Genomic DNA, 13,792 nt, shown 5'->3' with positions numbered 1-13,792 from the left:
TTCAGGGCGAACGTATTATGTTAATATTTTATAGTTTGTAAAACTTAAAAACAAATGTTTATTGATTTTAAGAGCGAGAGAGAGAGGGAGAGAATCCAATCAGCGTGGAGTCCATGACCGGCTCAAACGCCCCAGCTTTGGGATGGTGACCTGAGCTGAAATCCGGAATCCCACACTTGCCCCACCGAGCCGCCCAGGCGCCCCTACAGTTCATAAAACTTTTTAGTCCTTTTGATTCTTCGCCATTACCGCAGGACCGAGGCCGCAGGAGGGGGGGGGGCAGGGGAGGGGAGCCTGGGCCCCCCTTCTCTGCAGCGCAGGTGCCGGCTCTGCCTCCGAGGGAGCAGGTGGGTGGGGACGCGTGACTGGGGGCGGAGAGTAGAGTCTGCGGCTCCCGCGGGGAGCACAGGGGCCTCGAAGAGCACAGGGCACCCCTGAGCGGCCGGAGTCCTGGACAGACCTCGGGGACGCGATGCGCGCGCGCGCCCCCTGCCGCCTCCCGGGTCCGCTGGGCCGCGGGGCGGGGCGGGGCGGCTCGCGTGCCGGGGTGGGGCCGTCCTTCCGCAGCCGCGGCCGCTGCGGGTCCCCGAGATGCGAGCGCCGGCAGCCGCGCCACCAGAGCTCCCGGCCCGGGTAAGTGCGCAGGGGCGCGCCCCGCTGGCCCCGCTGGCCCCGCTCTGCCCTCCTGCCGCCCCATCCTCGCCGCCGTGGGCCGTGGGGTCCGACCGGCCACTTCTTAACTGAAAATGGAAACGGGACGTTTGAGGGAAGCCGACCCTCTGCCCCTGCTCGTGGCCCCTGCTCGTGGCCCCTCGGTCCCCCCGCCCCCGCAAGCTGTGGATCGAAGCTCCTGCCTGTGACCCACCGCCTTGGGGCCGGGTGGGGGGCTAATTGCCCTTTGCTCTCGGTCCAGTTTCTTTCAGTAGCTCTTTTGGGCAGATGCTGGCAGGGGGCTTCGCCCTGCCCCCCCCCCCCCAGCCCTCCCCAGGGCGGCGAGTGGAGGAGGCCGGAGGTGGGGGTCCTTGGAGCTGGGGCGGCTCAGCTTGACGCCCTCCTTCCGGGCGGGAGCACCAGCGTTGGTGCTCACACTTGGGAAGAGCGGAAGGGCCCGTGTTCCAGGAATTCGCTCGGTTTCGGTTAGCGGCACCAAGAAAGGTTTTTTCCCCAAAAGTCTTAATTCGAGTGGTCAAAAATCCCAGACTGTGGGCCCAGCACAGACCATCAGGGACCTCCCGACCCTGTTGTTCCCACTGTGACTCCAGTTGGGTAAGGGGCCACCCTCAGGGGCAGGTGACGGGTCAGGGTCGGAGGTCAGAGGCCTTGGGCAGCTCTGTTCTTGGGTCCTCCCTCCTCTGTGTCCAGGGGCTGGGGCTGGAGGCATCTTCCCCCTTTGGAATTGCCCAGTGGGCCTTCAGCTTTGGCTGTCCCAGGTATCTCATGGGGGGTGGGGGGAAGCCCCTACTTACGCGTGGCCTCTGCTTGACCAGCCGTAGCTAGTCCTTGAGGGGCTTGACGCAAAAGGGGGTGCTTAAGTGTGTGCCTGGGACATCTGTCCCCAAGCTCTGGATCCTTGACCGTTGTGTACCCGGCCTTTTCTTGGCCTGGTCAGCAGCCTGACTCACTGAGGGCAGTCTTCAGACAGCCTCTGGTAGAGGCCGGCCCCTAAGCCTGGACAGCCTCCACCCAACATCCGCCATTAGGGATCATGTCTGGCTTCTGCAGGCTCCCGGATGGGAGCCCTGTCATGGTGGCGCTCTTAGCACCCACCATTAAGAGGAGACCCTGTGCTGATGTGCAGGCTGTCTCCACTCCTGGTGGGGGGCTAGCAGGCAGAGCAGCCCGGCATGGGAGGCTGTGTCATCAGCAGCGGCCCTGCAGCGGCCTGCGGCTGGCACTCACCTCCTTTATGATGAGGACTTTGCTGGTAACTGCTGGAGTTTGGACTCAGACCTCCTGGTGCAGTTCAGCAGCACTGCGTGCCTGTGGAAAGATGGCTGGGGACACACACCCAGACAGGGGTGATGGGGCACCACTGCATGGGGAGGGGTTTTAATTTTGGGACAGCCATTGCTTTTACCATAAGAGAAGAATTCTCATAAAAGCTCAGGTTTCTCCAAAGAAACCCACAGTCAGCTCAGAGCTTAGCAGCGATGGAAGGTCCACAAACCACCGTGTTGGGCCCAGCTCCCACCCGCGGGTTCCCCTGTGGTGCCCAGGCTTCTGGCCACCTCCCACCCCAGCAATGACCATGGTTGCAGAAAAGACCCTGGTCCAGGCCAACCGCAGGCCACAAGGAGCCCAGTGTGGAGGGTCTCCTGCCTTCCCCCTCCCCTGCTGACTGACAAGGCGTCTGTCACCTGCATCTGAGGCAGAGAGACCTGTGTCTTGCCTCAGAGGGGCATTTCTTCAAGGAGTTTGGTCCTATCCCAAGCAGGCTTCATCTTTTTGAGGAGAGGGCACGTATTTAGTAAAATGGAGCAACCTACAGCCACTTCCTATATGTTGGGTTCCTAGGGCAGAAACCTCAGCACAGATGGAACCCCAAACTGTGGTTTTTCCAGCGAGTTCTGTGGGGGGTGGTGTCAATGGGCCGACTCCTTTAATTTCTTCCACACAGACCCCAATGGGGGTGGTGCCTGGAGACTTTTATCTGCCCTTGGTTGTTGCTTTTTGCCATAACCTGTGTTTTGGGGGTCATTCTGAATGCTGAGGTGGAGACATGGAGGGAGAATGTGGCTTTGTGGGGCGGGCAGGCAGTGTGCAAGACGGGGCCTGGATCCTGTCCCAGCTTCTGCTTTGGGGAAGAGGGCTGTGGGTGAAGGATAACTAGGGGGTCAGTGCCACCCCCCATAGGAGTGTCCCTGGACCCCTCGTCATCTTCTCTGTCATCTCCTCCACCCCCCACACCATCCCTGCTCCTGGCTTGGGGCTCATTTGCGGAATGGTGATGCTGGGGATGGGGTCTCCTTCACCTTTTTAAAAAAAATTTTTTTTAATGTTTTTATTTTTTTGAGACAGAGGGAGACAGAGCATGAGCAGGGGAGGGGCAGAGAGAGAGGGAGACACAGAATCGGAAGCAGGCTCCAGGCTCTGAGCCGTCAGCACAGAGCCTGACGCGGGGCTCAAACTCACGGAGTGTGAGATCATGATCTGAGCTGAAGTCGGACACTCAACCGACTGAGCCACCCAGGCGCCCCGGTTCTCCTTCACCTTTGGCTTCACGGGTGGCTGTGTGGGCTGTCGAGTGCTTGGCCCCTCTCCGGGTGCAAGGAAACATCCCTGGCCTTTTGTCCCCCTAAGCTGGGGCCAGGCCTGGGATGATGACCTTGCCCTCTGGCCTCCAGCCACTGAAGGCCCGACCTGGCTTCCCAGAGAAGTGCACGCATGGTGGCCGTGGCACAGGGTGAGGCTGAGAAGGCCAAAGCATCCGTCCATCCGTTTGTGTTGAAGCCTGCAGCCGCCAGGCCACATCCCTGCACACGCTCCAGAGCGCTCCTGTGCCTGCCCACTTCATCCCTGGCAGCCCAGAAAAGTACATCCGTCCCCCAGGGCCCTGCAGCCCCCACCCATTGTCCGCTCCCTCTGTGCAGAACACCCTCAGACATTTTCAGTGTGCTCTATCCACTTCTCCACTCTGAAAACTCCACCTGTATTTGCATATAGATTTGTGTTGTGCTTTTCGTTGAGTTAAAACTCGCATAACCTAAAAGTAACCATTTAAAAATGTATTGTTCAGTGCATTTATTTAGCATATCGCCAAAGTTGGGCACCTACCACCTCTGTCTGCTTCCAAAACATTTTCTTCACCCCAAGTTAAACTCTGCACCCATTAAACAGTCATTCCCCATTCCTTCCTCCCAGCCCTGGCAACCACTGCCCTACTTTCTGTCTATGGGTTTGCCTGTTGTGGACATTCCTTACATGTGGAACCAATACGTGACCCTTTGTGTCTGTCTTCTCTCGTGTATCTTCGTGGCTCATTTGTGTGGCGGTGCGCATCAGAACCCCATTCCTTTATGTGGCTGGGTGCGTAGACCACACTTCGTTTATCTGTTCATCAGTTGGTGGGCTTTGGGTGGTTTACACTTTTTGGCTATTTGTGAATAATGAAGCTATGAGCGTTTGTGTGCCAGATTTTGTTTAAATGTGTGTTTTCAATTCTCTTGAACTTATACCTAGGAGTGGAGCTTGCTGGGGTGTGTGGTAACTCTGACCCTTCGGGGAACTGCGCGCTAGTTCCCACAGCAGCTGTACCATTTTCCATTGGCAGAAGCAGCCACAGTGTCCCAGTCGCTCCGCGTCCTCACCAACACTTGCCATTTTCCCTTTGTTTTGTTGGTAGCCATCCTAGTGGGGAGTGAAATGCTGTCTCCTTGTGGCTTTGATGACATTTCCCTAGTGACTAATGATGTGGAGCATCTTTTCATGTGTTTGTTGCCATTTGTATATTTTCTTTGGATGTCTGTTCAAGTCCTTTGCCCAATTTTAATTGTACTGTTTGTCTTTTTGTTGTTGTTGAGTTGTAAGAATTCTTTATATGTCCTGAATAGTAGACTTATCAGATGCATAATTTGCAAACGCTTTCTCCCATTCTGTGGGTTGTCTTTTCACTGTGTCCTCTGAAGCACAGGTTTTTAATTTTGATGGAGTCCCATGTATTTTTTTTAACTTTTTTATCTGTGCCTTTGGTGACATATCTAAGAATCTGTTGCCAAATTTAAAGTCATGAAGCTAGAGCCCCATGTTATCCTTGAGGATTTTATAATTTGTGCTCTTACACTTAGGTCTTTAATTTTGCTGGTTTTTCATATGGTGTCAGGCAGGAAGCAACTTCATCCTCTTGCATGTGGGCACTCGGTTTACCCCTTTGCTGAAGACACTCTTCTCTCCCCGTTGAACGGCCTTGGCACCGCAGATTGTCTGCTCCTATGCCACATTTTGCTTCTTTTTAATGCTTTTTAAAAACCTTTTCTTATGGAGAATTTCAAATCTTTGACGAAAAGGGAGGGAATTTTATGATGAGCCCAACTTATTCATCAACCAGCACAGATGGGCAGCTATCAACGTCGAATCATCCAGTCTCACTTGGACTCCCTGATTACATAGGAACAAATCCCTGACAAGTCATGTTTTTAGTATGTAACTTTTAAAAATCAGCTTTTTGTATTTTTAACTTAACTTCTTGTTTGAACTGAGAGACTTTGAGGAAGAAATGTCTACAACGGTGGAGTGGCTGTAAGGGTGACAAGACGACTCTGAGGGTACTCCAGGGCTGGCAGAGAGAGCATGCTGAAAGCATGCCCTTGGACATGGTCCCTCGGGCCTGGAGAGGGTATAGTTCAGCCCCGTGGATGGTGGAGAAGGTCACTGAGTTTCTCCACCTCTGGTGGTGGTGAACCGGAGCAAAGGAAAATCTAAAACCCTGGGACCAGAAGCCCCTTATTCCTGCAAAGTCCCTCCGGGGCCTCTGCTGGCAGGGGCCATACTGTGCTATATAAAGAAGAAATGCTTGAAGGGTCTGCCATGCATGCAGAACGAGCAAGGAGGGGTGGATTTGGAGCCTGGAGGCAATAAATGGATACCTGCACAACTTTTGAGGACGAGTGTACCTCCTAGGGAACAACAGCATAGGAGCCTGCCCCAGGGTCCTTCAATCTTCCCCTCCTGGCCCAGGCGCTATAGTTGCTACAGTTGCCCTGACAGCTACATATGTTATAAACCCCATGATACCTTGTTATCATTGCTGTTTAAACAGTTATCTTTTGAAGACATTTAAATAGTAAGAACAAACCTTGGTTTTGTACCCAGCAGTTCCTGTTTTCTGTGCCTCCTGTCCCATTTTGTAGACCCATGTTACCATCTGGTATCATTTTCCTTTGGCCTGAAGACACCCTTTCACATTTCTTATAGTGTGGGTCAGCTGGCAGTGAATTCTTTCAGCTTTTGTATGTCTGAAAAAGTCTCTAGCCTTCAGTTTTGAAAGCTATGTTCAAACGGTGTGGAATTCTAAGTTTCAGGGTTTTTCTCTCCGTGCTTTAAAGACGTAGTCTCTACACTTTTCTGATGAAGCACCCACTTTCATTCTTACCTTTGTTTCTCTGTACCCGATGGCCATTTTCTCTGGTGGCTTTTAACATTGTTCTATATATCACTGGTTATGAGCAATTTGATTATGACTGGCCTTGCTGTAATTTTTTTAAATGTTTTTGTGCTTGGAACTTATTGACCTTCTTAAATCTGTAAGTTTATATTATGTTTGGACAAATTGTTACTATTTATTAAATTTCTTTCTGTCGCCTTCTATAACCTCCTACTCTTTAGAGTCCAGTTATACACAGAGTGAACTTCTTGAAATACCTAAGTATTTCATTTTTATTTTGGTGCTATTATAAATGGTACTGCTGTTTAAAAATCTGTGTTCTGATTGTTCATTGCTACTCTACAGAAACACACTTGACTTTTGTATCTTGTCCTTTTACCCTTTGACCTTGCTGAACTCAATTATTACAAGACATTTACCTTAGTAAACTTTTTGGAATTTTCTGTATGTATAGTTGTGTTGTCTGGGAATAGAGTTCTGTCTCTCCCTTTCCCAATGTTCTGGCATTGCTTTTTCTCACCTTATTGCCCTGACTAGGACACACATGTGGCACAGAGTAGGAAGGGAAATGAAGGGCTGTGCCTGTGAACTCAGAGGACAAGCTCAGTTTCCCGCTGTGGGTTGTAACGCTGGTGTAGGCATTTCTGCAGATGCCCTTTATTAGAGTAATTAAGTTTTCTTCTATTCCTAGCTTGATGAGAGTTTTTCATTGTTATGAATGGGTTTGGATTTTGTTAAATACCTTTTTTGCATGTGTAAGATGGTCATATGTATTTTTTCTTTAGTTTATTAATGTAGTGAATTACAGTGATCAATTTTTGGATGTTGAAGCAGCCTTGAATTCTTGGATAACCCTCACTTGTGGTGATGTTTTGCCCTGTTTGTTTTGCTGGATTCCATTTGCTAATATCTGATTGAGGATTTTTGTGTCTGTGTTCATGGGAGATATCAGTCTGTAGTTTTCTTGAAATGTCTTTGGTTTTTGTATCAGAGTAATGTTGAACTTATAAATGAGTTTTCAATTTTCAATTTTAATTTCAATATTCTTCCAAAGTTTGCAGAGAATTGGTATTATTACTCTTTTCTTTAACTGGTAGAATTTACGAGTGAAACCATCTGGGCCTAGGTGTTTTTTGGTTGTTATTGTTGTTTGTTTGTTTGTTTGTTTGTTTGTTTGTTGTTGGAATAGATGTAGGACCAGAGCGAACAGTTTTTTTCTTGAGTGAGTTTTGGTAGATTGCGTTTTTCAAGGAGCTGGTCTGTTTTCTCTAAATTGTTGGATCTGTGGAGATAGTGTTTGTCTTAGTCTGCTTGGGCTGCCATAACAAAATACATAGATTGGGTGACTTAAACCACAGACATTTATTTCTCATAGTTCTGAATGCTGGGAGTCCAAGATCCAGGTGCCTGCTTGGTGGTTTTGCAAACTCCTCGGGAACTTCCTAGGTGTATTCTGAAACTAGCCCCTGCTTATGGAGGGCAGGGAGAGACCAAGAAAGAGGCAGCCACTCCCAGGTCGGTAGGTGGCAGTTTTAATAAGCAAAGAGAACTTACATATGAAAGCTTGTCTCAGATGGCAGAAAGATGAGTAGATCCCATACTCACTGGCTGTATCTTAAAAGCTTCTAAAGAGGTCGTAACTGGGCTCAGCCATGTATACTTTGCATGTGTTCTCAACAGAACATCCCCGACTCAAGGCTGTGTCCTTGGACCGGCCTCTGGGAGCAGGAAAGTTGAGTGGAACCCACATCCAAGGACAGAGGAGGGGATGAGTACCTTCCTAGTACCTGGGTCCAGCTCACAGTTCAGCTGGCAGTCACGTCTTCTCCATGACCTTCCCAAAGCTTCAGATTTGGTTTCCAGTGAGAGCTCTCTTCTTGGTTTGCAATGACTCTGTACAGATAGTGAAGAGAGACCCCCTGGTGTCTCTTCCTCTTCTTATAAGGGCAACAGTTCTAACAGGTCAGGTCTCCACTTTTACGACCTCATTTAACCTTAATCACTTCCTTAAAGGCACCCCTTCCAATGCAGGATTAAGGCTCCAACATATGGAATTGGGGGGATACAAGTAAGTTCCTTGTCATATACTCTAATTTTCTTTCTAATGCCTGTGGGATCTGTAGTGATGACCCCTCTTTCATCCTGATTTTGGTCATTTGTGTCTTCTCTATTTCTTGACCAGTCTGGCTAGAGGTGTATCAATGTTGTTGATCTTTTCAAGGAACCAACTTTTGATTTCATCAATTTTTCTCTTATTTTATTTAAGTTTCATTGATTTTTCTTCTTTATTATTTCCGTCCTTCTGCTTGATTTGGGTTTATTTGCTCTTTTTCTAGTTACTAAATTGGAAGCTCAAAATATTTGAGATCTTTTATTTTTTTCTAATATAAATACTTAATACTGTCAGTTTCCATTAAAGTATTGCTCAGCCGTGTCCCACAAAATCTGGTATGTTGTGTTTTCATTTTAATTAAGTTCAAAATACTTTAAATTTCTTTGACACCTTCTCTTTGACCCATAGTTATTTAGAAGCATGTTGCTTTCAAAATATCTAGGAATTTTCCATATATCTTTCTAGTTTAATCTCATTATTATCACAGAACATACTTTGTATGATTTCTATACTTTTAAATTTGTTCAGGATTGTTCTAAGTCCTGGAATTTGGTCTATGTTGATGAATGCTCCATGTACACAGAATACACACTCTGCTGTCGTTGGGTGGAGAGTTCTGCAGTTCAAGTCTGTTACTGTTTGGGTATTCTAAATCCTTCCCGATTTTCGGTTTACTTATTGTATTGATTACTGAGACAAGAGTGTTGACATCTCTGACGAATTATCTGTTCAGTTTTATTCATTTTTGCTCCACATATTTTATAGATGCATACACATGTAGGATTGCTATGTCTTCATGCGATATCCGTCCTTGTCCCTGGTTACATCTTGTCTTACTCACATAACTATCCCAGATTCTTCTGATTCCTGTTTGCGTGGCATATCTTTTCCTCTCCACTTACTTTGCCTGCCTATATCTTTATATTCAAAGTGTGTTTCTTATATTTAAAGCACATTTGTTACACATTTCCAATGTTCTCATGGCACTTCACACACAGGGTGAACATTGTGTGTTGGGCCTACCTCTTCTTGAGGCCAGGCAAGGGCTCTTAACCCACTCTCCGACTCTGTTCGCCCAGTGCCTAGCAATGAGTGGTCACTGCACAGGATGTTTATGAGGGTTCAGATAGCCCACTGCATGGAAGAATCAAGATTTTGATGCCCTTCTTGAGGTGATGGGTGAACTGACCAGCCTTAGGACACAGGTCTTGGGCTACTCCTTAAGGACCTACTCTCGGATACAGGCGCCATGTCCAGCACTGCTGGTGGAGGCTGGTGGGTGTGTTCAGCTGGGCTGCAGCCGTGAGTTAGTGGCTAAAGTGGAGTCCAGGGCTATGGAGCTGAGTGCGAGACTTTACATACAAAAGAGGAAGGCTGTTGGCTCAGAAGTGCAAGGCCACAAAGGGGAGGGATGGAAAGAGGAAGAAGACCCACCACAAACTCCACCAAGAGAGGGTGCATGCGGCTCCTGCCAGGGAAACAGCCCCATGAGAGCCCTGACACAGCAAACTGTTCCTTAGGACCCTGGCTGTGTCTCCTGCTCCTGGATGCCTGTGGAACAGCTTCTGTTTTCTGAGGACAAGCTCAGGATATTTAACTTTCTGAGCCAGGTGCAAGAGTGGAGGGCTGTTCTCTGTGTGAGTGTAGTGACTGAGATCCTCAGGTCAGGCTGGGGGACCATGACGCCGCCGGTCAAGGGGAGATGTTATGGTCAGGGCTGTGTGTCCTCACGTGGCCCTTGAACACCTTCCTGCTGAGTGAGAGGGGGTGTGAGTGGTTCACGTGGGCAGGCTTTGTGCCAGAATCACCTTGGGTCTTGTCCAGTTGGCAAGGAGGAGTGGGACCCCCAGCGTGGGCTCGGTGTTGACTCCTTGATTAGAGACACAGCCGACCTTGGCCGATGCTGCTGCCTTTGGTGGTTTGGGGAGTCATACGGGCACTGGGCTCTCTTCAACATAACAAACTTTATGCTCCCCCCCCTTTTTTAGGGCCAGAAATGATGATTCCACCAGGGGAGTGCATGTATGCTGGAAGGAAAAGAAGGAAGCCCATTCAGAAACAGTAAAGTATCACATCTTCTGTTTTTGCTGATTGTTCCTGATGAAGGGGGAAAGTATTTGCATTTTCATTGAAAGGAGTGAATTTTAGGAATAAAGTGAATGAGGGAGAGGTTTTGCTGAGTCTTTCTGATGGGTAGAGGGGCTTGCAGAAACAGCATGAGACCCAGCGCCTGGGGCTGGCGGGTGTTTTGTGGGTTCTCTGCGCAGCTGGAAACCCACTGCTGCCTTTCTTAGCGACTTTGGGCTGCTTTCCTAACTTTGATGGCAAGGCAAGACAAGGCAAAGCTGAGTGACACCTTTCAGCTAGAAGTCAACACGGGGGGCCGAGATGTCACCATGGGTTTTGGTGAGCACCAGGTCTCCTCCCTGCCCTGGTGAAACCTGTCCTCGCAAGGACACACCCACGGCCCCTGCGAGCGTTGCCGCACATGAAGGACACTGTGGGGCTTGTCCCCCTGCCTGTGGGCCTCCAGGAGGTTTACCGAGTAGAGAAAGGAACCTGTGACCCTCACCTCCTGGACACAACACCAGTGTTCACAGTCCCGCCAGCAGCCCAAAGGTGTTCAGGACAACAAGGTATGAATTTTGCGGCAGGGGTTTGGGACTGCCCTGCTGTGAGGCCAGCAGGTGTGGTTCCCAGAGCCCAGCGGCTGCCTCTGGCTCCTCCAAGGGGGTCCTGCAGTGTGTGCACTGTTGGCTGGGTTTCTGGTGTGTGTGTGTGTGTGTGTGTGTAATATAGCTCTGTTTGAGTCAGTGTGAGCATGTATATATAAGGCTCTGTGTTTGGGCCTGTGTTTCTGTGACCCAGGCTGCCCCTCTGGGCCCTGGTGGCTGCAGGGTTCTGTGAGAGGCCCCCACCCAAGGATAGGCAACAAAGGCTTGAGGGGCGGGGCTTCGGAAAGTGAGTTTGTCACCTGAGTTGGTTGTGTGGCCACCGCGGGCCTCCTGGGCTCTGCAAGTGGAGGGTGAGGCAGGAGGCGGCTGAGTGTTTCCACGACTGGGTCCGGGGCGGGGCAGTGGTGGGGCTGAGTCCTGCTTGTGTGTGCTAGACAGGGTTCATTCTGGTGAGCACACAGTCACGATGAGTAAGGAACGGCACCGCGGCCCCTGGAGGTGTTGGTCACTTGCATCTTTTTCCTTATTGGGCTGTGGCACTGCACGTGGTTAAATGTGCAGTCTGGTCGGGTTGACAGCTGTATGCACCAGGGAACACCACCAAAATCAAGGGCACCGACACTCGGATCGTACCCAGAGTGTCCTGTGTGCTTGCGGTCCCTGCCTCCACCTCCGTCCAGGCAGCCCTGACGTGCTCTGTGCCGTAGCCTGCTTTGCATCTCTGGAGTCTTCCGCGAGTGGACTCAGACACCATTTTGTTGGGCTTCTTTCCTTCAGCCTGATCTTGAGGCCCGTCCACACTTCGTGTGCGCGGAGCGTGCTCCTGTTTGCTGCCGAGTAGTGCTCCAGGGTCTGGACGCACCGCTTCGTTTACTCACCTGCAGATGGACATTCAGGTGCTTCCCAGGTTTGGGCCGTTGCGGGCAGAGCTGCCACGAATGTTTGCACACAAGCCTTTGTGTGGATGGATGTTTTCATTTCTCTTGGGTAAATACCTAGGAGTGGGATTTTGACTCAGCAGATGTGTGTTCACTTTTAGGGAACCACCAAGCTGTTTTCCAGAGCAGCTGCGCCGTCTTGCTTGCCGGCAGCGCGCAGGGGCTCTCGGTCCTCTGCCTTCTACCCAGGTCCCCGATGGGCGGTGGTGCCGCCTCAACCCGGCTTGATCTGCCTCGTTCCCCACGGGCGCTGGGCGTCTGTTCATGTGCTTGTGTGCCATCCACATATCTTCTCTGCTGTCTTCTTACTGAGTTTTAAAACTGCCTTACATATTCTGGATACAAGTTCTTGTGGACATTTTCCCCCAATCTGTGGCTTACCTTTCCATTTCATTTTCTTTTTTAAAAAAGTAATCTCTAGGGGCGCCTGGGTGGCGCAGTCGGTAAAGCGTCCGACTTCAGCCAGGTCACGATCTCGCGGTCCGTGAGTTCGAGCCCCGCGTCAGGCTCTGGGCTGATGGCTCGGAGCCTGGAGCCTGTTTCCAATTCTGTGTCTCCCTCTCTCTCTGCCCCTCCCCCGTTCATGCTCTGTCTCTCTCTGTCCCAAAAATAAAAAAAAAAAGCGTTGAAAAAAAAAAATAAATAAATAAAATAAAAATAAAAAAGTAATCTCTAGGGGCGCCTGGGTGGCTCAGTCAGTTGAGCGTCTGACTTCAGCTCAGGCCATGACCTCGTGGTTCGTGAGTTCAAGCCCCACGTTGGGCTCTGTGCTGACAGCTCGGAGTGTGGAGCCCGCTTCAGATTCTGTGCCTCCCTCTTTCTCTGCCCCTGCCCCACTCACACTCTTTCTCTCAAGAGTGAATAAACATTAAAGAAATTGTGGTTGATATACACAATGGAATACTACATGGCAGTGAGAAAGAATGAAATATGGCCTTTTGTAGCAACGTGGATGGAACTCGAGAGTGTTACGCTAAGTGAAATAAGTCATACAGAGAAAGACAGATACCATATGGTTTCACTCCTATGTGGATCCTGAGAAACTTAACAGAAACCCATGGGGGAGGGGAAGGAAAAAAAAAGTTAGAGAGGGAGGGAGCCAAAACGTAAGAGACTCCTAAAAACTGAGAATAAACTGAGGGTTTATCGGGGGTGGGAGGGAGGGGTGGGTGGGTGATGGGTATTGAGGAGGGCACCTGTTGGGATGAACACTGGGAGTTGTATGGAAACCAATTTGACAATAAATTTCATAAATAAATAAATACATAAATACATAAATAAATACTAATCTCTATGCCCAACATGGGGCTCGAGCTCATGACCCTGACATCAAGAGTCGCACGCAGCACTGACTGAGCCACCCAGGCTCCCCGCTTTCATTTTCTTAATGGTGATTTTCAAAAGACATTTAAAAGATATTGATGAAGATCAACCTACCCATTTTTTTCTTTTATGAGTTTGAGTGTACGTGTGTATTCTAAGAGTCCTGTGGCTATCCCAAGGTCTCAAAGATCTTATGTATTTTCTTGTAAAGTTTTATAATAGGCTATAGATTTAGGACTGTGACCCACTTTGAGTTAATTTGGGGGGATTATGTGTGGTGACAGTTGGTGTTCACCTGTTTTCATGGGTTTCCAGTTGACCAGCCCCGTTATTGGAAGGACTTTCTTTCCCTTGAACTACCGTAGTATCTTCATCAAATGAATTGTCCAAAATCGGTGGGTTTATTTCTAGACTCCTTACTCTGTTCCCTTGTTCTATATTTCTATCTTTTCTGTAATACCAAGCCATCTGGAACATTGTAGATTTATGACAGGCTTAAAGTCAAAAGGATAGGTCCCCCGATTTTGCTATTTCATTGGTTATTGTTGGTCCTTTGCGTTTCCATGTAAGTTTTAGAATCAGTGTGTCAGTTCCTATAAAAAGCATTGTTGGAATTTTAATTTGATTACATTGAATCTACACA

The 13,792-nt window shown here is 49.3% G+C and overlaps 1 protein-coding gene across 1 annotated transcript in view; it reads left to right on the top strand.

Annotated features, from left to right (window-relative positions):
- The first annotated feature begins 581 nt into the window (after nt 1-581).
- AHRR (aryl hydrocarbon receptor repressor) overlaps nt 582-13,792 on the top strand; it is an 84,844-nt gene continuing 71,633 nt past the window's right edge. Inside the window, exons 1-2 of the mRNA XM_047094520.1 lie at nt 582-633; nt 10,202-10,274. Coding sequence (XP_046950476.1) covers nt 10,210-10,274 — 65 coding nt within the window. The 5' untranslated portion in view covers nt 582-633; nt 10,202-10,209. The remainder of the gene's footprint in view (nt 634-10,201; nt 10,275-13,792) is intronic.

Source organism: Lynx rufus, unplaced genomic scaffold (assembly GCF_022079265.1).
Source record: "Lynx rufus isolate CCGP_SWC_20201006 ecotype Redwood Valley unplaced genomic scaffold, mLynRuf1.p SCAF_1, whole genome shotgun sequence".
Taxonomy (NCBI): Eukaryota; Metazoa; Chordata; class Mammalia; order Carnivora; family Felidae; genus Lynx; species Lynx rufus.
This window is presented reverse-complemented; position numbering and strand designations above follow the sequence as displayed.